General features: G+C 42.0%; 1 protein-coding gene across 2 annotated transcripts; it reads right to left on the minus strand.

Annotated features, from left to right (window-relative positions):
• On the minus strand, positions 1–24,852 carry LOC139476982 (medium-chain specific acyl-CoA dehydrogenase, mitochondrial-like). Of its 2 annotated transcripts, none has more exons than XM_071259530.1 (13): positions 24,749–24,852; positions 20,239–20,341; positions 18,996–19,093; positions 18,283–18,352; positions 17,405–17,505; positions 9,599–9,679; positions 8,386–8,625; positions 7,140–7,211; positions 5,993–6,061; positions 5,157–5,252; positions 4,324–4,500; positions 2,110–2,181; positions 1–652 (listed from the first exon to the last, which is right to left on the minus strand). In XM_071259530.1, the coding sequence occupies exons 2-13, from the start codon at positions 20,339–20,341 to the stop codon at positions 575–577; spliced, it is 1,257 nt and encodes a 418-aa protein (XP_071115631.1). In that variant the 5' UTR covers positions 24,749–24,852; the 3' UTR covers positions 1–574. The 2 variants fall into 2 exon arrangements, with proteins under 2 accessions (XP_071115631.1, XP_071115630.1); XM_071259529.1 differs by lacking the exon at positions 24,749–24,852 and adding an exon at positions 23,402–23,449.

Raw genomic sequence — 24,852 nt, forward strand, 5'->3', positions numbered from 1 at the left:
AGGGCTTTAATATTTATTCCACATAGAGATCACATCCAAAGATACAGTATCTGGAACTTGATGATATGTACATGTGCTTTGTACAGGAAATCGAGCACAATGAAAACAGCAATGTACACGCAGAGAAGCATGGTTAGTAAATATCAATGGTATTCAGAGTTAATTATATAATTTCTATATCAAACAGGCCATAAATAAATATTCACTACCTTCTGATAAGGAAGCAATGTTTTGTCCTAGTACTAAGTCTTGTACAACAATGTCCTTCACACAAGTAAAGATGGTTCATGTTTCTATACCAGACTCAGGAGCAATGCTGCACAAGCTTGTCCATTAGTCACAGATCTGGCTACCTTGGACCACACACTCTAATATCTACAAACACTTCTGACATAGTTCTTGGTTATGATTTACAAACTGTGAATAACCCAAAAATACTGTGTCTATTGAATAACCAACGAATACTGTGACTATTGAATATGTACTTCGAAACAGGAGAGCTCTTCTCATGATGTGACCAGTCATTGCAAATATGACAAAAAGTGGTTTTGTTATGAGGCATCTGATTGGTTCATCACATTGTCTGCTTTGCTTTCATTAAGTGTTCCCGGGCAATAATCATACGTTGAATTTGAGCAGTCCCCTCATAAATCTGAAACAAAATATCATTTACATGTTAAAAAGCACAATCTCATTAAAATCAGATCTTAGTTCTCCCTATGGCTAAACGTCAGAACGACCTTTCATCCAACAAATCAAAGCTTCGCTTACCAGATCATGAAAGTGACAGACGGAATGTGTTTTCTGATCATGCAACCACGAAATATTTAACAGAGGGTATTCCGAACGACATTTACGGGTTTTATGATTATATCCATACAATCTAGGCCATCTGTAAGCCATTCTAGAATGTTCTTTTTATCAGTTTTAAATTTTTTTAACCGAAAATATGTCAAAATATGTTTCGAAGCGTAGTCGCCAGTTTGAAACTAGTGTCGTAAAGCTTGAGAAAGCTGCCTTCTGATTGGCTAATGTCGATTTCTTGTCAGTCATTTCACTGATTGGTCAAAGTTCGCAAGAGGTCGCTCTGACGTGACCCGTAATGGGATGTCCTCAGATCTTTGTTTAGCGGTAGCGAGAACTAAGATCTGATTTTAATGAGATTGAAAAAAGCATTGTTTCCGTTTGATAAGCTATGAAAACATTATCCACAAGTATGGTCATTACTGCCCTGTACAAAGATAAAGAGAAAGAATTTGTGTGCTGAGCCACTTGTTTCCCAAAATGTTTCTAGGATCATCACCACTGAAATTTCTAACACAAAACTGTTTACTGTAACTGCCCTCTGAATCAATCATTTATAATATACAATATTGTTTTGTAGCCTCAGATTTTTTTTTTTTTGTTGTTGTTGAACATCGCCCTCAGCAATATTCCAGCTGTATGATGGCGGTCAACAAATTATCAAGTTTGGGCCAGAAAACCCAGTGACTGACATCATGAGCATCGATACACACAAAATTGAGATATGATGACATGCATCAACCAAGTCAGCGAGCCTGACCATCCGATCACGTTAGTCCCCTCTTACAGCAAGCATGGGTTGCTTAAAACCTATTCTAATCCAGATCTTTAAGTGTAAATCACATCGCAAACCAGTGGTTGATAGCATGAACATCGATCCATGCATTAGGGTATAATGACACCACCAGGACAGAGTGAGTGAGTGAGTGAGTTTGGTTTAACGCCGCTTTTAACAGTATTCCAGTTATATCGCGGCGTGTCAGCTTAATGTGGGAGGAAAGCCCGAAGTGATGCAGGTCTCAGACGTTTACCACTTCGGTGAAACCCACGAGCACGGGTATGGTGCTGACAAACCTAGAAACATAATCGGGGCGAACCGGGATTCGAACCCACAATCATAGGTTTCTGGCGTGCCCAAGGGACGCAACTCTGCACAGCGAATCGCGGCGCCTTAGACGACTGGGCCACCCGTGCCCCCACCAGGACAGAGGATTACTTGGGGCACATATTACCCCGTTATTCATAAGGGGCAAACAATTAGGCCTTGGGAACGTATTCGCCCCTAGAATCTCTTGTGCGTCATACCTGGTAAATCTTGGCATCTCTCATCAGCTTCTCCACTGGGTAATCACTGTTGAATCCATTACCTCCGAAAACCTTCAAACAAAGCAATATACATTGAAGCATGCCAGCATCTTGTGGTGTCTTATATCTGTAAATCTTTCAAATTGAAAAATCCATTAGGAGATAATGTTTCGAATGAAATATATCCTTGTACAAAATCAGCAGAATGTTTCAAAACTCTGTGTGTGTTTTCCAGTTCAATCCGTCAGAGTCTTTACTGTCTTAGTATTTAAAGTTAGTGAGTGAGTGCAAGAAAATAAACTCTCATTGACTCTATCAACAATTCTTCCATAAAACTTGACATAATAAACTCTTGACGTTACAATTTGGCTTTACAATGTTTACATGAACAATTACAGAGCTAACTTTTTGAGCAATTGAGTTTTTACTCTTTGGTTTCTATTTTAATTTGGTTATTAAATTTTTCATTGCATTTACTCATCTATTCATCACTCTATTGTGTAAATTCCCCAAATTGATGAACATTTTAAGATTTAAAAAAAAATGAAATAATGTTTTAGATATGAGTGAGAGTGAATTAACACCATTTTGAACAGTTAATCCGACTCTTGTTAATCCAATCAGTGCTTTTTAGACCTGTTAATCCAACAGTCTCAAACTCCGACTCAGGCACACCTAATTTGCAACAACTTGCTGAAATCACTCATTAATCAGTCTCGTTAATGAGATAAAGCGATAAACTTAATCAATTATCATGTTGGTTCAGTCAGCTGTAGGGCAGAATACCAAGTTAAGCTTTTTGAGGTGGCATAATTACAATGGGAGAGTTAAAATTTAACGTCGCATGTGCATTATTTTTTACAAATGACATTCCGCTCATTATAAAACATAACATTACAAAATGAATATTTCCTTTATAAGTATCTTATTACAACAAACCTGTATCATTATCTATCTTGAAGTTGTCCGATTTTCGATCACGAACGTTGATACTACTTAATTTTGTATATCCAAAATTATCACATGCAACCGACCATGTCGGATTAACAGGACTCGGATTGTATTTCCAAAAAATGATGCAGGTCTTTACCACTTTGGGGAAACCAACAAGGTTGGGTATGGTGCTGATAAACCAAGAATATAAACCCATAATTATAGGATTGGCGCTACTACTATCGTAAGACCATGTTAAAGTATGGGAATTACGATCACCTTAGCGTTACGTCTGTCCTAAGTCCATGCTAAAGTATGGGGGTTACGGTCACCTTAGCGCTACGACTATCGTAAGTCCATGTTATAGTATGGGAATTACGATCACCTTAGCGCTACGACTATCGTAAGTCCATGTTAAAGTATGGGGGTTACAGTCACCTTAGCGCTACGACTATCGTAAGACCATGTTAAAGTATGGGGGTTACGGTCACCTTAGCGCTACGACTATCGTAAGACCATGTTAAAGTATGGGGGTTACGGTAACCTTAGCGCTACGACTATCGTAAGACCATGTTAAAGTATGGGGGTTACGGTCACCTTAGCGCTACGACTATCGTAAGACAATGTTAAAGTATGGGGGTTACAGTCATCTTAGCGCTACGACTATCGTAAGACCATGTTAAAGTATGGGGGTTACGGTCACCTTAGCGCTACGACTATCGTAAGACCATGTTAAAGTATGGGGGTTACGGTCACCTCAGTGCTACGATTATCGTAAGTCCATGTTAAAGTATGGGAATTACGATCACCTTAGCGTTGCGTCTGTCCTATGTCCATGCCAAAGTATGGGGGTTACGGTCACCTTAGCGCTACGACTATCGTAAGACCATGTTAAAGTATGGGAATTACGATCACCTTAGCGTTACGTCTGTCCTAAGTCCAGGTTAAAGTAAAGGAGTTACAATCACCCTAGTTCCACGACTCTCATAAGTCCATGTTAAGGTGTGGGAGTTATGATCACCTCAGGGCGAAGATTGTCGTAAGTTCATGTAAAAATATAGGAGTTACGTTCATGACATCACTACGACTGTCGTAAGTCCATGTTAATGTATGGAGTTACTTTCACTTTAGAACTACAACTGTCATTAGTCCATGCTAAAGTATGGGAAAGGACCCCTGGTGCAGCACAGGACCTATTCTAACTTGGTCAGCCCAGTGGGTTAACAGAGAAAGAAACTTTGAGTTGGTCATTATGCATCAGAAATATTTGAGCATCATCACCTGGACAGCATCTGTGGCACACTTGTTTGCTACATCCCCAGCGAGGGCCTTGGCTATGGAAGCGAAGTACGTGTTCCGACGTCCCTGGTCAATCTCCCACGCTGACCGGTGCATGGCCAGACGAGCGGTCTCCACCCCGATGGCCATCTCAGCCAGGATGAAGGACACTGCTTGATGCTGGAGGAGAGTGGAGTGAGTGAGTGAGTGATTCTTTACTTATTGTCAAAATGAAGAAGCTTCTTAATGATTACTTCACAAATATTGACCTTGACCTTCAATATAGTCCAATCCTATGTCTGTCAAATCGCCATCAGGCATCGAGTGTTTCAATACGGTGTGAATAATGTAAAGTGAGTGCGTATGGTTTTACATCACTTTTTACACCACACTAGACAACTTTTCAGCAATATCACGGTGGGGAACACCACACATTGTACCCATGTGGAGAATCAAGAGGATTTGCAGTTGATGTGTACCGTTAACTCTTCGCCGACAGATATTTTCCAAATCTTTTCATGTATTTCATTAAGGTGCTCATGTGATTTGATGCATTTCGTGAGATAAGACCCGTTTTATTACAATATTGATCTCGATCATTGATCATATTGTCTTGACTGGCCGTAGCCATTTTTTTTTAAGCAAAATGCAAGTGATATGAGAGATGGAATCTGATTAGCCAACAGGAGAGGCATAGAATGGACATAACTCGTAATAGCCACTCGTGCGCTAAGATCGAGCCTAGGAATTCCAGCCTAGTTTGGCAAGGGTGGAAAGTGGACTTTTATAGTCAGTTAACTCCCTTGCCTTGGGAAGATGGTGTTAACTTGGCTCACCTCACAGATGAATTTGCCCATGGTCTTTCTCTCCATGGAGTACCGGGTGGCCTCGTCTAGAGCTCGCTGGGCCAGTCCAACAGCACCTGCCGCAACCTGTATCCAGAGTGAGTGATGAGTGGATGAGTGAGTGAGTGGGTGGGTGGGTGGATGGTCGAGCGAGTGAGAGTGATGAAAGGTAAGTGCAAGAAAACAAAAATTCTCTGATCATTACTACTAACTCTCAGTGACTCTATCCACCATTCTTCCATACAACTCAAAATAAAAAACACTTAACTTAACAATTGGCATAACTTGAGGTGAGGTGAGGTGAAATTGGGTTAACGTCGCGTCCAAGATTATTGCACTTATATAGCGACGTGCATGCACATGTATGTGTGTGTGTGGCTGCTTGTACTAGTCCGGACTGATGCCGATTTATAGTGCTAGCACACTGAGATACCATGCCGCAGTTTAACATGAATACCCCACTCAGACACAGTATACTGACTCCGAGCCGACCAGTCCTTGTTTTAGCCCCTTAATGCGGAGCGCCAGACAGGGTAACAACAAGTACCATCTTTAACGTCTTTTGATATGACATGGCTGAATGAGATTGTGTGTGTGTGTGTCTGTGTGTGCGTTAGTGGGGGGGGGGTGGAGTTGTTGCATTTGGCATTGAAAAATGGCTCAGGCCTCTCAGACGCCTAAATTCATCACAACTATATGGGAGGCCAGAGATTAAAATAAATATGACACAAACCACTCCCTACCTCACCTCCTATAAGGAATGACCAGTCCCTATGTACACAAATAACATAGAGCAGATGTTATAGGTTCACAACTGATATACTTACAGGAGGCCTTGTTTTGTCAAAAGCTCCCATTGCAATCTTGAAGCCAACTCCTTCCTGGCCCAGGACATTCTACAAACAAGAAACACGAATCATAGGTTACAACATGGTGCACCATTCTCAACCTGTCTGTTTGTCTGCATTCTTAACCCTGCTATCAGCAAATGTTCCAGCTATATGATGGCAGCCTGTAAATAATCAAGTCTGGATCAGACAATCCAGTGACATCATGAGATCATGTGCATCAATCCATGCTATTGGGATACGATGACTTGCATCATGCAAAGTCATCCAGCCAGACCACATGATCCTGTTAGTCGCCTCTTATGACAAGCATTGCTGAAGACCTATTTTACGCCAGATCTTCAGGGTGCAATCGACTAAGTCAACGGGCCCGACCACCTGATCTGTGGTCACCGTATACGACCCGCATAGGTTGCTGGGGACTAAAACATACCCGGAATCCCTACAAGGCATTCACAACTAACCAGAAAAAGTCAAGTATTTCAGTGTTAAAGTTTGGGGGCCCAAACTTGTTGACTTGTGCATGTTGAGGGGCGCTTTACTTGATATCAAACAAATTCTAAGTCACATCATTGTACATGCTCAAAATTCTGTCACAGATGGAATAATAATATCTAATATTCTGCGTTCAGCAAAACCCTGACCACGACATGCAAGACCAAAACAGAGAACTACACTGAAATGGAAATTCACATCACTGTTTCTTCATAGTTCACCAATTATGAAACAGCATTTTGGTTCCAATGCTTTAGTTGCCAATAGGACAATCAGAGAAGGACTTTATATACCTGACTTTCGAGCACTCTGACACAGTTCAGTTCAAGCTGAACACTCAAGACAATAGCCGATATGAGTAGTCCAAATTTGTTTAAATTGGTTTCCATTAACGCAAATACAAACTTACATATTCAACACAAAATAAAACAGTGCATGAAATAGCGAAAACCCCAAGAAAGACAAGTCAAGTGATTCTCAGGTGGAAACATTTTCAGATAACCTTTTGAGAAACAGGGATGAAAAAAACTGAGATGTCTTTTTTTCATAATTTTTTAATCACCTACAGTACCAAACGTAACTTACTTTCCACCAAGATAAATACAGTCTGGCCTAAAATTGAGAAGATTACCTCGGCTGGGACAACGACATCCTCGAAGGTGATTCCTCGCGTGTCCGACGCTCTCTGTCCCATGTTCCACTCCTGCAAATACAAACAGGCAGGGGTCACTAGTGCAGCGATAGAGCATGGGAAACAAGGCTTTCGGTACTATCGCTGACACCAGTCAAAGCTCCCCACTGTGATAGGTGACCACAACCGACTGACCATCAATTTTGCAAAAAAGTGATGACTGCCATGACACCGAATACTCTTATTCCAGCTGAATTGTTTTCTTCGTTTGTCATCTTGAATTTCTGTTTCATTACAACTATGATGTAATTGATATAGTAAGAATGTATGGTGGAAGTTGGGTGAGTTTCCGTTAGTCTGCAGTCTTGAACCAATCTGATGAAACAAACAAATAGGTAAATTCATCTGGGAAATATGGTCAGTCGCAAACCTTTTCAAAATTCACTATGATGGCATTCCCAAAGACATGATAAAAGTATAAACATTACTACATTTAGGGTTAGAGGGCAAATTTCAAAATTCTTGTAATGGCCGTGCCCACACTGGTGGCAGTGAATGTGTAACGAAGGTGTCATGATTTGGGAAGGAGCTTGGAAACCAGATAACCAAGGGAGGTAACTCTGATACAAGCAATAAGTATGTCTCTTCTCTGCCCTGCTGTCTAGTGAGTGAGTGAGTGAGTGAGTGAGTGAGTGAGTTTGGTTTAACACCGCTCTTAACAGTATTCCAGTCATATCGCGGCGTGTCAGCTTAATGTGGGAGGAAAGCCCCCAAGTGATGCAGGTCTCAGACGTTTACCACTTTGGTGAAACCCATGAGCACAGGTATGGTGCTGACAAACCTAGAAACATAACCGGGGCTAACCGGGATTCGAACCTCACAGGTTTCTGGCATACCCAAGGGACGCAACTCTGCACAGCAAATTGCGGCGCCTCAGGCCCAGTCTATAAACACAATCTTCTTTCCTTCCAGGATGGACACCGGGTGCCCGAGTCTATAAACACAATCTCAACCTACCTTCCTGCCAGGAATGACACTGGGTGTCCTAATCAACAAGGAAAATTCTTCAACCTACCTTCCTTCCAAAAAGGACACTAGGTGTCCTAATGAACAAAGAAATTCTTCAACCTACCTTCCTGCCAGGAATGACACCGGGTGTCCCAGTCTATAAACACAATCTCCAACCTACCTTCCTGCCAGGAATGACACTAGGTGTCCTAATCAACAAGGAAATTCTTCAACCTACCTTCCTGCCAGGAATGACACCAGGGGTGTCCCGTTCCACGATGAAGCCTGTGAAAGCTTTGCCAGCCGAGGCATTGGGGTCTGGATCAGTCCGGGCGAGGACAAAATACCAGTTGGCATGGCCGCCATTTGTGATCCACATCTTCTGGCCATTGATGACATACTCGTTGCCCTTCTTGACGGCACGAGTCTTGATCCCCGCTACATCCGATCCTGCCCCTGGTTCTGTCACGCCATAGGCCTGAAGAGAGCAGAGATAGAGGGAGACTTGTTCACACACAATATGACAGCCATATTATCGCTGGCTGATAGCTTACAGTAAACATCTAAATCTGGACCAGACAGACTTGGTCAATCTCGTACGCACCATGTCACTTAAAAAGAGGAGAGTGAGTATGGTTTTACGCCACTTTTAGCAATATTCCGGCAAAATCACGGCAGGGGGGACACCAGAAATGGGCTTTTGTCATAACGTTCTATTGGCCAGATCGTATTTATTCATCCACTCACGAACAGTAATGCATGGATTTGTTGTTATAGTTCGTCCGCCATTTTTGTTGATTTGACTTTTCTTGGGTCCAAGTCATTGACCTTTCTCAGTGTTCCCATTAACCGCTAATTACCAGTTTTTGACCGGAAAATTAGGCTTTGACCGGTAATTCCTGAGACTGCCAGTCCCTGTGGACTGGCAAATAAGGTATCTTGTAAATCTTTGTTGTTGAACAAAACATTGTCGATAGTAAAAAAATTATACTTTTGAATGAAGGCCGCTTGGCTGTCATCAGGGTTTCCCGTTTTCTCTTTTTAGTGCAAGGAAATAACATTTCACTTAGCATCGAAAGTAAATATCTATTTGTAGTGACTTAGTCTCAAATCAAAGTGAAATACTTAGAAAAAAATAATAATAAGTGATTGAACTTAGTTTGGATGAAATGTAGGTCTAAATAAGTTACTTCAGAAATGACGCCAGCCATGAAAGTAAAAAGCATTGAAATTGATGATAACCAGGTAATTTTCATACAAAATTTATTTGGGACTGACAAAATTTGGGTGGGACTAATATGTTTTATAGTTGTCAGTCCACTGGAACTGGCAGTTTAAAAAGCTAGCGGGAACACTGCTTTATACAGCTTATTGTGTCAAAATCACTGGGAGTAGTTTTCATGTTGGTATTACACAGTACCATGGAGACACACCCATGCCATTCTACTTACACACATCAGAGGCTCTTCCATCATCCTCCCCAGGTACTTTTTCTTCTGAGCTTCATTGCCTGCAATTATCACTGGCATTTGCTGGAAGGCAACAAAACCATGTAAGTTTCACATTTTTTAAACGAGCATGAATACATAAAAAGAAATCAGGGTCAAGATGAAAATATACAAAAAGATGAATGTGTGAACTGATGTTACAGTAACTGTGGGATTTTTGTAAGAGACAGAATATATTTGCTTAAGACAGGAGGAAATATTGGTTTCTTTTCACCAAATGTTTTATTCAGTGAGTGTGAGTGAGTTGGGTTTAACGCCGCTTTTAACAGTATTCCAGTTATATCGCGGCATGTCAGTTTAATGTGGGAGGAAAGCCCGAAGTGATGCAGGTCTCAGACGTTTACCACTTCGGTGAAACCCACAAGCACGGGCATGGTGCTGACAAACCTAGAAACATAATCGGGGCGAACCAGGGTTCGAACCCACAATCATAGGTTTCTGGCGTGCCCAAGGGACGCAACTCTGCACAGCGAATCGCTGCGCCTTGGACGACTGGGCCACCCATGCCCCCGTTTTATTCAGAATATCCAGATTGCCCTACAAACAATTCTGTTGCCATTATCTGTTGGCTTCCCTTGTTAAGTTTCCACCTTTTGTTATCTTATTACATTTGTTGTTCTCATAGCATTCATTAACCTGATGAAGGAGTAAGTATGTACTCCTAAACGTTGTGTTCCTCATATTGAAGAAGTTGACATCCATAACTTCTGTATTATCTGCAATTTATTTTTCACATTTTTCCCAAGAGTTCCTGAAGTAGCAGCAGAATTGGAGGGTAGCCTTGGGCCATAGGTGTGTTGGGACAGAGTTATCTCCCTTGTCGCCCCAGGAAAATTATTTGAAATAATTAAACGAAAGGCATCAGATGACAAATCCCCCGGGTCTGGTGCAATTCAGAAATAGAGCTTGGCTACTTATACCCCACTTTTGGTCCATCGCCATTGGATACCTTCAGTTCAGTGAAGACATGCTACATGTATTCAGTATTTTTTAAGATCTCATATCATCAAAAGATGCTCTGGAAAAGAGCATGACCCATATTTTCAGTGAAGTCCAACTTGTTGTCATAAAAACATAAAGTAATTATTTTTAAAAATCCCAAATCATAAGAAGGCACCATTTCTCTTACAGACTGATCTATAATTCAAGCTTCAACAAGAATTAGTAAAATCTAAATATTTTTTACATTTGTATACTTATCCTGCATTACTCCTTAATGCATTCACTGCTTACTTACGACAACTAGAAGGACAGCCTGCGAAGGTCCTGGGTGAAGAAATAAAGTTGTTGTTCTCAAGTCCCAATCAGTGGCCTTCCGTCGCTGTCCTGTGACCTTGATGACACCTAAGGTCATCTTCACATCACTGCCTGTCGCCCAAGCTCTTAGAAAAACATACTTTTGAGGTTTCTGAAGCCAAAGTGGGGAGGCAAGTCTTACGACGGGTGGGCCTTAAGCGTAGTAATGCAGGATAAGTATACAAATGTAAAAAATATTTAGATTTTACTAAATTTTTTACTTATCCTGCATTACTCCTTAATGCATCTGTATCGGACGGTTTGGAGGTGGGTAAACCTTCAGAATACAGAAACCTCAATAATTCACACCCTACAATACGACACCAGTTGGTCGATAAACCGTGAAGCGGAAAAGTTCAGAAAGGAAACAAAACGCCATTACGGTAGGGTTGTTCAAAAATCAAAAAGATTGAACATAGGAATTAAAGAGAAATTCCCTATATATACACGCATAGTAATAAAGAAAATAATAGCTATTCAGCTAATTCTTTACTTACTACGTCATCGAGCCGTCGCTGACAAACAAGATTGTCTAATATTCTTCCACTGGCGGCGACTGAGTGACTGCACATGGAAGTTGACTGGCTCTGTATAGGGCGAGTTCATTACTTGCGTCAGGGGTTGGCAACCTACAGGATAACAACCAGAGGGCCAAACTTCAAACGTTTTCGACATCCCCGAGAGCCCCAACGCGAAGGTTATGACTAACGAAAATATGTGTCGAATCTCCAGAAATATCCTTCCGTGATTGTTCCAAAACCACAAGTGCCGTGTTGAGTCCTGGTAAGGCTGACACCTTGAGATCTTGAGGGTAATTCGCTCTCGGCGAGTTCCGTTTGGCGATCTCGTATGTCTGAAGGATTACTGCACGTAACCATAGAGATATGGTGTTTGCAATTATGCGACTAACTTCGGTCGTTGACAAAGTAAATACGGGTATCAATGACCGCTTCCTCGAACTCCTCGTCGAACTCCTAGTCTTGGAGCGTCGAATGAAAACTCGAACTGCTCGCACCGAGCCCAGGAGAACTTCACCATGTACGATTCCCACACTAGTCGATATCGGTGGGATGGTGAAGGAACGGTCGGGTTGGCCCGGTAGTAGATTTTAGCAATAAAATCCCAGCATAACCCTAGATGTCCCGTTCCGTGCGTCCCATGCTCAAAACGGATCCGGGTTGAGTCGATCACATGTAGTTCGCTCACCCGTACCGCCATTGCTAATGCCAAGAGAAACCATTGTTTCCTTGGTGATGTCCAAGCTCCTCACAGCGATAGCCCGTTCGCGGAGCTCTCTATACTATACCGAGAGTGTAACGAAGGTGTCACGCGATGGGAAGGAGCTTGAAAATGAGGATGAAATGAGGATGCAATGAGGGGCTCGAAGGGGGCCCTCGCAAACCTCGAAGTACCACGTTCAAGTCCCAATCAGGTGGCTGGAACTTGGCCTTCTGATCCTCAAGCCTGAATGAGCATAATATGGCCTGTAGTTCCGTGACCTTAATCACATTGTGATTTTCCGGAAACGGCCAACACTAAGATAATTGCAGCCAATTACGTAGTAATGGTGCTACCTTCCGAGTGTTTTTGGGTACGCAATGTAGGAGGTATTCCTCTAGGAATTGTGACGCAATCGTAGGGTCTTGATTCTTTTCTTCCCTGTAAAAAGTCTCAAGTGATCCCCACTTGTCATCGTCGTCTCTGGGAGAGTAACGATGAATTAAAGCTATAGCTTTCCTGCCCGTGTCGAAATAACCCTTCGCACTTAAACGCCTTTTAAAGACGAACCATGCGTGCAGACGTTGGGTGAGGCAATTTTCTGTTGAGGGTGGATGAGTAGGTTGGACCACTGTGAGAGGGGTAGTGAATCGTTTTAGATTTTTTCGAGCTTGACGAACTACCCTCTCGCCGGTTACCAGGGTGCGACCAAAGGAGAGATCGAGATACCTTGTCTCCTTGATCCCCTGTATCACCTTGGGAAGTAAAAGTGGTGGCAGAAAAGTGTTAGTTTTTTTTGCCCTTCCCAAGTGATACTGAACTCGTCCACCGCCCAAGTCTGCGGATCCGGCAACGGGGAGATATACGTCATGAGTTGGTGGCCTAGGCAAGTAATAAACAAGTCAATGTTTGGTTGCCTGAATTCCTGAAGCAGTAACTGGAATGCTTCTGTGAGAAATTTCCACTCGGTGGGAGCCACCCTGTCTGGACGTGATAAAGTATCGGCCAGTCTGTTTCTACATCCTGGGATGTGCTGAACTATGAACTTTAGTCACAGCCGATCCACTAGATGGAACAAATCTGAATGTCCTTAGAAGTAAAGAGTGGGAGTGTGTTGTTCCCCGATTGCACAGGCACCACACCACAGTGCTGTTGTCTGTGGATATTGCGAGTCGGGCTAACTGTAGTTGATTCTGCCAATGTGATATAGCCAGAATTAAAGCTTCCAACTCCAAGTTGTTTGTGTGCCACTTCCATTGAGCGCCGGGCCATAGCCCTGAGTTTATCTGGTCTTGTAAGTGAAGACCCCACCCCTGAAAGGGGCCGTCCACAAACAGGTGTGTATTCGGGGGAAAACCCGAATAAGGAGACTCCGCAGACATTCAACGCCACAAATTGAGGCAAGGCTCTAGCTTAGTCGGTAGAGTGATGGCCTTGAGTGGATCCTGACTCCTGATGTAAGGGTTCAGGAAAAAATTGAATTGGTCGCAGTTGTAAGCGGCCCATGCTAGTTAACTCCTGTGCCGAGGTGATTAACCCTAGCAACACTTGCCACTGGCGAAGTGTGTGTGGTTGGTGTAGAGTAGATGACAAAAGAAGTAGAAACTTGTGCCATCTGTCCCTCGGTACAGATAGGATATCCTGGTCTGTCTTGAACAGGTCTCCTATGAACTGAAGTCAATAGGAAGGAGAATACTCCCGACTTCGTCTCGTTGATTGTCTATCCCAGTTATTGACATGTGTTGATGATACAGTAGATCGCCCTCCATCTACGACTCGAACCAAGTGTTCGTCACGTGTAGATAGTTATTGGCTTCATTACTCCTGTAAATAGCCATAAGTGTCACTGACATGTCAAATGGGAAATACTACCATTGGTAGTGAACCTCAATGAACTAGACCTGAAAAGTCTACGGTTGGGATGGATAGTCGAGACTGATCAAGAGTCAAACGTTCGTTGAACACAGAGATTGTGGATCATTCTCATCTTGTCTGGGTCCTTCATGAGTACCAGGTAGGTGTGAGGATAAAACCCCGGTGTAAAAACTGGGTTGTGAACCCACTCTACAGCTCTTCTTACCAACAGTATATCAATGTTGGATTTTCCCAATCAAACTGTGGTCAACGGTGGGGTTATCTCTACCCGTATACGGACACCATGATATAGTGCGATAAGTACGAAATCGTCCTTGAGACTTGTCTCTGCCACTCCCTTCTCAGTAAGGGAATGCTGGTCTTCCCTGAGAAACGCGCGTCAAGGCTTATAATTCCCTGACTTGCCAGCCCGCTTGGACTTTCCAAGCTTTTTGGGAACTTGACTTGCGTGTCTGCGATCTGTTCGTTGAACAGGGGAGTAGATGACCAAGGTTGACGTAATAGACTGCCCTTGAAACCAGCATCTCAGTTGGAAACGCTATAAAGTCTTGGGTGTAACGGTAATCTCCGTCAGAACGGTCTCAAGATGAATTTTCCTGGGGTCAAACTGACGCTGTAGGAAAAACACGATAGTTTGAAAGTGATCTATTCAGATAGGGTTATCCTCTAATAGATTCTGATCCACTGCAAACATTGACGATATTGGTCGCTTAAATGACGGAGCAAAAGTGAGTTTTGGAGAAGTCTTCCTCCAATGACCTCGTGGTGTCCCTCTTATTTACCCTGTTATCAGGGGAGGGCGTTACTGACACGAGATGGTTTGCTTCCCAATCGGGTACATGTGCTAAGCTGATCATGTGCCGGTTACGTAACCGAGTACACTGTAAGCCTTGGGCTAACGTCATTGTAGAGACCTTGATTGGTACGCAGACGCTGCGCTCAGCGCAGGTCTGGAATGTTGGAACAGCGCTAAGCTGATCGTGCGACGTTTGCGTAATAGGAGCGCATTGGGTAGCAGTCAGACGCTGCGCTCGGCGCAGGTCTATGCTGGATATGTTGGAACAGTGCTAAGCTGATCATGTGTCGCTTGCGTGATAGGAGCGCTTGGGTAGCAGTCAGACGCTGCGCTCGGCGCATGTCTATGCTGGATATGTTGGAACAGCGCTAAGCTGATCGTGCGTCGCTTGCGTAATAGAAGTGCTTGGGTTGTAGTCAAGTGCTGCGCTCGGCGCAGATAAATCAGACACAAAGCTCAAAAGTATTGAATGGATCAAGGCTTGCGTCTAATCTACCCCCATCATAGCATCTTGATACGCTGGTGCTGTCGCCGACCTCACAGATTAACATACATGTATCTGGAAGTGTCCGGCGGCTGAAAAAATAAGAGCAGTTACGATACTCACAAAATCCTCCGGTATTGTTGATTTCGGTGGATGGTGTACTTCTGCAGTCACAGGCGTCATAATACCTGCTGATAATAACGGTTGGGTGGTAATGACCGAACCATGTCATTCGCTATTCTGCGATAGTGACATTCCTCTCGTCTCACGACGGAATAACTGCAAAATATGATTGTGAGTAATCTGCTTTTATATAGTAAACTCGTTGGATTAGAGATTTACACAAAAATTACATCTTGAATTTGGGCGAGCACATCTACATGCATGCCTAGGACCGTGGATAAAGAGCTTTGGGCGAATATTCCACGACAATATGTACACCACGCAAACATAAGTTACGCAATTAAACCATTGAAGAAATGGTACTGGAAGAATGCCGTAGAATTGAACAGTAATCTATCGGCAAAAATACGAATTCCAAGGGTATACAATATTTTTATATACGCAATTCATTGTAAACCAAGGCTATTTACATTTAGAGATTGGAGAGCACATCTGCTCGCAAACCAACCAACGTGGATGATAATCTTTGTAAGGTTTTTTCCACGACAATTAGTACAATGCTCAAAGGTATGTTACACAATTAAACCCTTGTTGATGAGACAATACTGGAAGAGTGCCGAAGAATTTGAACTCTAATCTATCGGCAAAATTATGAGTTGCAAAGGTATACAATCTTTTTGTATGCGCAACTAAATGTAAACCAAGGGTATTTATATTTTCATTTAGGGTTTGGAGAGCACATCTGCGTACAGACCAAACAACGTGGATGATAATCTTGTAAGATTTTTCCCACGACAATTAGTACCACGCTCAATCATAAGTTACACAATTACGCCATTGTTGATGAAGCGGTACTGGAATAATGCCATAGAATTGAACAATAATCTATCGGCAAAACTACAAGTTGCAAGAGTATACAATAGTTCATATACGCAACTCAGTGTAAACCAAAAAGACCAACAAAAACCTATTTAATTGCATAAACATAGGTACGCAATAAAAGAATTGTTGATAAAGCGGGACTGGAAGAATGCCGTAGATTCGGCAACCATATTTTTAACGAGTTGAAAAAGTATACAATAATTTGAGTATACGCAACTCACTGTTACGCCAAAGCTAGTAGTATTTAAGAACATAAGAATATGTTATACATACGTAGCTAAGAATTGTAAACAATATGACTACCTTGGCAGGCAAACGATTGTAACACAATTCAAAATGGCGGCGAACAACAATATTTTGGCGGGAAAAAAGACAAGAGTCTTTACACGCCTAATTAATTCACATAAAACTACACAACATGGTGAAAGTAATATGAAAAGAATACATCACCCATCGCAGATCAATTTTTAAGATTGTAGACAAACTGAAGGTATAAAATTAATCCAAAAGGAGAGCTCCGCTTGGACACGTCCTAGCTGTGCTGCGACAAGCAGTGATGTGAAGATGACCTTAGGTGTCATCAAGGTCACAGGACAGCGACGGAAGGCCACTGATTGGGACTTGAGAACAACAACTTTATTTCTTCACCCAGGACCTTCGCAGGCTGTCCTTCTAGTTGTCGTAAGTAAGCAGTGAATGCATTAAGGAGTAATGCAGGATAAGTAAAAAATATATTAAATGGATTTGGAGTTCTGCTCCGAAACAGAAAATAACTTTTTTCATAATGAAAAATCATCAAAACAAAACAAAAGAAAAAACATCCCAAATCATCCAAAGGCACCAGTTCCTCACTAATCTGATCTGTGTAGAAAGTTTCAACAAGAATTATTTAACGGTTTTGGAGATCTGCTCCATAAACAGAAAACGGAAGACAGACGGAGATGCGGATCCCTATTTCCCACCCACAAACTGCGGGGACAAAAAGTTTCAGCTTACATTCTACTTTTCAAGAGAAGCAAGGAGGCAGAGAGGCAAGACTCCAGCTGAGTGAACCCATGCAGGCTGTGCTACTTACTCCCAGTGAGTTTGCCTCAATGGCTGTCTGCACCCCGGTGCAGCCATAGGCCAGCTCCTCCGTCACGATGCAGGCGTCCATGATCCCCAGGCCAAGACCCCCTGTGTACAGTCAGAGGATTGCAACAAGTCTATAGAGCCAGTTTCAGTTGCCACTGCCTGCCAGCTTAATGTGTCACGAAAGCCCAAAGTGATGCAGACGATTACCATTATTAAAAGTTAAACCCATGAGCATGGGTACTAACAATCATAATCCAATCTAGGATTAAAATCAAAGATGCTAGGATCCTGGCATACGTAAGGTTGGTTGGTTTGTTTTTGTTTAACACTGCACTGCAAATAATCGAGTCTGGACCAGACTATCCAGTGATTAATTTCATGAGCATCGATCCACGCAATTGGGATCGATGACATGCATCAACCAAGTCAGCGAGCCTGACCACCCGATCCGGTTAGTCGCCTTTTATGACAAGCATAGTCGCCTTTTACAGCAAGAATGGGTTGCTGAAGATCTATTCTACCCCGGATCATCACGGGTCCCAAAGTGATGTAGCCGATTACCAATTTTAAAAGTTAAACCCACAAGCATGGGTACTAACAATCATAATCCAATCTAGGATTAAAATCAAAGATCCTAGAATCCTGGCATACCTAAGGGAAGTAACTTTTGTGAATCATTTTAGTCCATTGTCAGTAAAATATGTTAAATCTATAGTTCGACATGCATGAGAAACTTAAGGGAACACCATGACAGGGTCCTCACTGGAATTTTATATAACCATACATACTTCTGTGTTTTAGAAAAAGAATTTGATTTTTGAGTATCTGCCATCAATCTGTTGGGATGACGCTCCAATAATACGACTTTGTTGAACGTACCACAAGACTGGGGGATGTGTGTGTTCATGAGGCCGAGTTCCCACGCCTTCTTGATGATCTCCACTGGATACTGAAACAATCATCGAACATCGTGTAAACAGAGACGTAAAGTCAAACATTTATTAAATATAATATATATCTGGAACTAAACCAACCAGAGGGCAGCCATTGCACAATATGCATGTTCAAACATGCAACTGGAACAAGCCACTTGTAATATTAGTCCAGTGGCAATGAACAAGGTGAACATGTAATGAACACTGATGAACACGGCGATTACAATGTTTCTTGTTGTTTGAGGTAGCATGCTAACTGACAGCGGTCTGTTAATACTCGAGTCTGGACCAGACAATCCAGTGATTAATATCATGAGCATCGATCTACGAGTGAGTGAGTGAGTTTGGTTTTACGCCGCTTTTAGCAATATTCCAGCAATATCACGGCAGGGGACACCAGAAATGGGCTTCACACATTGTACCTATGTCGGGAATCGAACCCGTGTCTTCGGCGTGACGAGCTAACGCTTTAACCACTAGGCTACCCGACCGCCCCATCGATCTATGAAATTGGGATGTGATGATATGCATCAACCAATCAGCAAGCCTGGGTCATCGATCTTGTTAGTTGCCGTTTAAGACAAGCATGGGTTGTTGAAGACCTATTCTACCCAAGACCTTCACAGGTTGTGAACACATATGAACACCATGCATTACCTCCCCTGACTTGTCATATTCGGGTGCTTTGGGCAGGATTTCTTCCCGTGCAAACTTCCGAGACAGAGCCTGATACTCTTTCTGTTCCTCCGAAAACTCTGAAATAAACATAATAATATATACACAATAATCCATTTCGAAAGCACACAACTCCAGACACAATGTCTGCTGGAAGGGCTGTATTGATTAATTGTATACTGGGCCAACACAGGCCAGGTCATGTTTAGATTGACAACTTCTAAACCGCTGGTAACAGTATATGTAGAATCGTGGCCACCCGATCCTGTTAATGCCTCAAACACCAAGCATGCGATGCTGAATATCTAACCCAGATCTTCACAGGCGTACAATTTAGTAACACTATAACATGACTTATTCATGTTATACAGTCGAACCTCGTCATCTCGAACCCTGTTATCTCGAATGTACCGACAGCTCGAACCTATTTTCCAGCTTTCACCGCCTCACTATATAAATACACATAAATTAGCCCGCTTATCTTAAACACAAGTTAAAAATACATAGCCCTATCTCAAACCTTGGACTCACTCCCAATTTTGACTTTTTACTATGAAATGTTGCGCTTTTATCTCGAAGTTGGTATTTGCCACATTAACAGTTTTCTGAAATGCAGGTACGTCTCGTTCCTTTCCTGTTCATAAAATGGACTTATCCGTCATAACAAAGATCAGATTCTATTCAGGATGTCATCATTATTAAAATAAAGGTAAATATTTTTTTAAGTCTGACAGTTCTAAAATCCTTAAAGAGGCTGTACATAATGTTGATATCTCATTTCCCAGCAGTGAAGCAACGAACTTGAGTCGTGCATTTAAGTATGAAGAAAAAATGTTTACATTTACGAGATGTAAGTTTATTCCTCCTTGTAACCAGGCAACTATGACAACAACATCAATGGAATCACAGATGATATTTCATGACAAACAATTATGCCCCCGAATTGCTGAAGTTTCTGAAGAGAGTTTAGTTTAAAACTATGTGAACAACTGGAATGAGAGGCGCTGATGTTGACATGACATACAATATAGTGAGTGAGTGAGTGAGTGAGTGAGTGAGTGAGTGAGTGAGCGAGCGAGCGAGCGAGGTGAGTGAGGTGAGTGAGTGAGTGAGTGAGTGGAGGGAGGGGAACATCAGAAATGGGCTTCACACATTGTACCCATGTCGGGATTCGAACCCGGTTTTCGGTGTGATGAGTGAACCTGGAACTTTCAAGGCAACTTACCAAATCCAAAAGAGGCGCCGCTTGATTTACTGGCTGCGGCTGCATTAGGAGCGGAGGACAGGGCCCGAAGGCCGGCCCGTGTTAGGAGGCCAAGTCGAGACATCTACAAAACAAGTGTATCGGAGTAGTTGTGAGTGTGCGAGTTGGCTATCAGCACCGCTTTGAAATTATTCCAGCCACATCAATGTGTGTCAGCTTGATGTTGGAGGAAAGGACGAAGTGATGCAGTAAGATGATACTTTGATGAAACCCTTGCACGAGCTACGGTACAGTGCTGACAAAATTGGAACCATGATCACCATGATCTGAGTTCCTGGAACTAGTGAAAAATAACCTCCTTTTTCATTACTTGCCATAAAATAACATAATATACACAGAAACTGAGAATGAAGAGTAATTGAGTTTACAGTATGGACATATTACCTTTAACAATATGCTTGTTAACTCACCCCTGAGATTGAAACGCGATACTCATAAAGCATATAATTTGTACATAATTGTCAGGACTGGGAGAACAAGCTGTTGTTGGAAATGCATAACAAGGATACTCTAGACCTGCTCAGATGTCAAATTGTGGAGCTAAAGTCAGATAAATTCAATGATTAAAATAAAAACTTCCCAGTTCATGCTATGATGTTATAAATGATTGTATGGCTTTGGAGGTAAGACGTCATCATTACCATGATCACTACCAATCATCACCATGATCACTACCGATAGCAGAAAACATGGTAGAGGAACAGTATTTATCATCACCATGATCACTACCGATAGCAGAAAACATGGTAGAGGAACAGTATTTATCATCACCATGATCACTACCGATAGCAGAAAACATGGTAGAGGAACAGTATTTATCATCACCATGATCACTACCGATAGCAGAAAACATCGTAGAGGAACAGTATTTATCATCACCATGATCACTACCGATAGCAGAAAACATGGTAGAGGAACAGTATTTATCATCACCATGATCACTACCGATAGCAGAAAACATCGTAGAGGAACAGTATTTATCATCACCATGATCACTACCGATAGCAGAAAACATCGTAGAGGAACAGTATTTATCATCACCATGATCACTACCGATAGCAGAAAACATCGTAGAGGAACAGTATTTATCATCACCATGATCACTACCGATAGCAGTAAACATCGTAGAGGAACAGTATTTATTGCTTCCTTTTACATTTCGGCATATAATGCAATGGCAATATACAAAAGCAAATTGAGGAATTTAGGAAAATAAAAACTTTGACAAAAATACAAGTTTGAACAAAATGTTTAAAAATCCCATTTGACTGCCAAGGGCATATAGTTTGGAGAAATACCTGGCCTAATGCCTGCCTCACATATCCATGGTAATATGTTTGAAATAAAGCATTAATGGGGTTCCTGGGGTCCCCTAGTATTAAGACCTATGGACCCCCCAAATCTTCAGTTGTAGCATTAGTAATTAGGCTTATGACAAGATCCCTCTACTTTCATGCTTGTAGTTCTAGGCTAAGGTGAAATGTATTAGGGCTGGGACAGGTAACTCGGGTACTTGGGTCCTGAGTAGGACCCGGGTACCCACAGTACTACCCGGACCCGTGGTTAGTCACGTGACATATTGTTTAATGACAAAAACTCACTGTAGCTCAGCGGTTACACTACAAGTCGCTAATGTTCCCATTTCTTTCTGATGATGCACACATTCCTTTTGACTTGTATATGTTTGAGTAAAGATAAAGCTTCAGTCAACTTCAGTGTATGCATGACTTGATCTTTTCATGAGACCATATATCTATTATATGATTATATGGCCTCTGGTTTCATACTTGTATCTAAACAGTTTTTGACAGGGCTACAGTTAAACTATTCCAAATTAGACATTGTGTTCGGGTAGGGTCAGGTAATAGGGGGTTGGGTACCCGGGTAGGGTCGGGTAATAGGGGGTTGGGTACCCGGGTAGGGTCAGGTAATAGGGGGTTGGATACCCGGGTAGGGTCAGGTAATAGGGGGTTGGGTACCCGGGTAGGGTCAGGTAATAGGGGGTTGGGTACGCGTGTAGTAAATTTGGACCCGTCCCAGTCCTAATATGTATACCATACTTCCTCAATTAAACATGGAGGCTCGAACACATGCCGGGGTCTCGACTACATTATTTATCTTGTGATTAAACACTGGGATCATAGATCTAGAGTAGATTAAATTGAGAAACTACAGTACTTGTGTCACAAAACCAGACATATACTTTCAGCCATAATTATTCTGACATGACCTTCAAAGGAAGGGTTATGGATCTTCAAAGAGAGAGGCATTCTTATTGGAGTAAATATACGCTTTAATAAGATCCCTCTACTTTCATGCATATTTTTTATTTGTTGAGGTAATAACTTCCATGATAATTGACCTGTGTATCTCCAATTTGCTACAGATCATATAATACATTTTAATCATCCAATATATTATAATCATCCATATACTAATTTCTTATCCAATCGCGTAGTCCAAACGTGTATAATTTAATTCACCGAAAGCGGATTTTGAACAATGATCTCAGATCGGAAAAAAACGGCAGACGTGTTTTGGAAGACAAGATGGCGGTCCCCACCAAACAACAACCGTTTTTTCGACACTAGATAGCAAAAAATATTGCCTTGTCGGACTATTAGTATTACCATCCCACTCACAATGTGTAGGCCCTGTTCAATTTTTACAGACTATACGTCGGCTGTAGCGAAGGCTGACTCTCAGTTCTTAATGAACGACTCGATTCGTAAGGCGAGATACAGAGCGCTGCCACTTGCACCACTCTCGCGAAAATGCTCATTCTTGTTAACCTCGACGCGATACATTGCACATTCAAAAGCTACAAGTGAATGGAACGCCAAGAGCATGCAAGAACTCCGCACACAAGTGATGTGCTGCTAATAGAGTGTGACAATACCCCAACCTACAACTCATAAGGTTTAGTGTAGAAATTAAGATTCTAAAACTCGAACCCCACGCCAGAAAAATGGTACAAGTTAAATGAAACTGGTACAAGTTATATGAAACTGGTAGAAGTTGTAAAGGCACACAATCTAAGCAAAGTGTGAGTCAATTAGGGAGATGACAAGAGGCTGTACCAGTAGAATAATTGTTTAGAAAGTTCCCATATCATACAACGTACCTGCTGCATGACGGACGCCATTGTTGAGGTCAGAGGTCAAGGCAATATAGTCGTTGTTGGTACATAAAGGATTTATGCAAAGTACAGGCACGCAAACTTCAAACTGTGACCATAAGATACGATAATAGTTGTGGTATATACTGATATTTTATATGTACATTATTACCACCGATTAAAATGAATAATACCTAACAAATAGTGTAGTGTATGAAGGCCCTCTCTCTGTCCTTTATATACACGCTAAGTCATACTGTGGGTCAAAGTCCGGTCATCTTGAAGGCGTTATGAAAACAGTTTTTTGGCATAGGTAGATCAACATAACATTAATACATAAATCGGTGTAACGGTTGCTTGGTTATTGCTAATCTCAAAAACACATTAAGTTTCACGTTCTTTTGAGCTATTTTGTTTTTCATTTTAATTCTTTTCAAAGGATATGGTAATGTTTATAATTTATCTTTACTGTTGATTAAATTTATATTAAAATCGCTGGACAAACGAACGTACACACAGATAAAGACATACATGCAGTTATCACATATATTCACAGCTGTTGCCATATTGTATCAGCAGATGTGTTTCTATTATAGTAATTAGTAACATTGAGGAATTGTTGTTTTTGTTGTTGTTTTTTTTGCTTTGTTTGTTGTTGTGTTTTTTTTAGGGGGGGGGGGGGGGGGGTGTGTGTGGTTTTTTTAGAGGGGGGGGGGGGGGGGATGCATTTTTACCTTCAGTCCACTTGGGTGTGGTGCATTCTCTCATTTGTTGTTATGCCACACCCACTCTTCCCGTAAAAACTGGTTCCTACACTGCTCACATGGTTCATTGTAGGTTCACAGCACACACATTAAATCACAAGACGTGGCGAAGGTTACGACCACGATGACACGTACCGTAAATCTTTGAATAAATGGAAATGAGTGAGTGAGTGAGTGAGTTTGGTTTTACGCCGCTTTTAGCAATATTCCAGCAATATCACGGCGGGGGACACCAGAAATGGGCTTCACACATTGTACCCATGTCGGGAATCAAACCCGGGTCTTCGGCGTGACGAGCGAACGCTTTGACCACTAGGCTACCCGACCGCCCCTCAAATGGAAATGAAGAGGATGGAGAGAGGGGGGGAGGGGGTGCGCACCGCCCCTTTTTATTTCGAAAAAAAAATTCTTTATTTCTGTATAAATTACCACCAAAGACAGTAAATAGGTCTTAATTGTGCACACACACACACACACACACACACACACACACACACACACACACACACACACACACACACTTTTTAAAAAAAGCTGTATCCGCCCATGTCAAGTATCCTTTTCACACGAGACTGAAAGTAATATTTACCTATATACGTACGCCTTTTTCCGTCTTTGAATTTGTCAAACGTAAGGATTACCAACCACTACACTCCAAAAGTTGTATGCACATGGAACGACTTCATTAATTGT

This window comes from Haliotis cracherodii, unplaced genomic scaffold (genome assembly GCF_022045235.1).
Source record: "Haliotis cracherodii isolate W230 unplaced genomic scaffold, xgHalCrac1.p SCAF_30, whole genome shotgun sequence".
NCBI lineage: Eukaryota > Metazoa > Mollusca > Gastropoda > Lepetellida > Haliotidae > Haliotis > Haliotis cracherodii.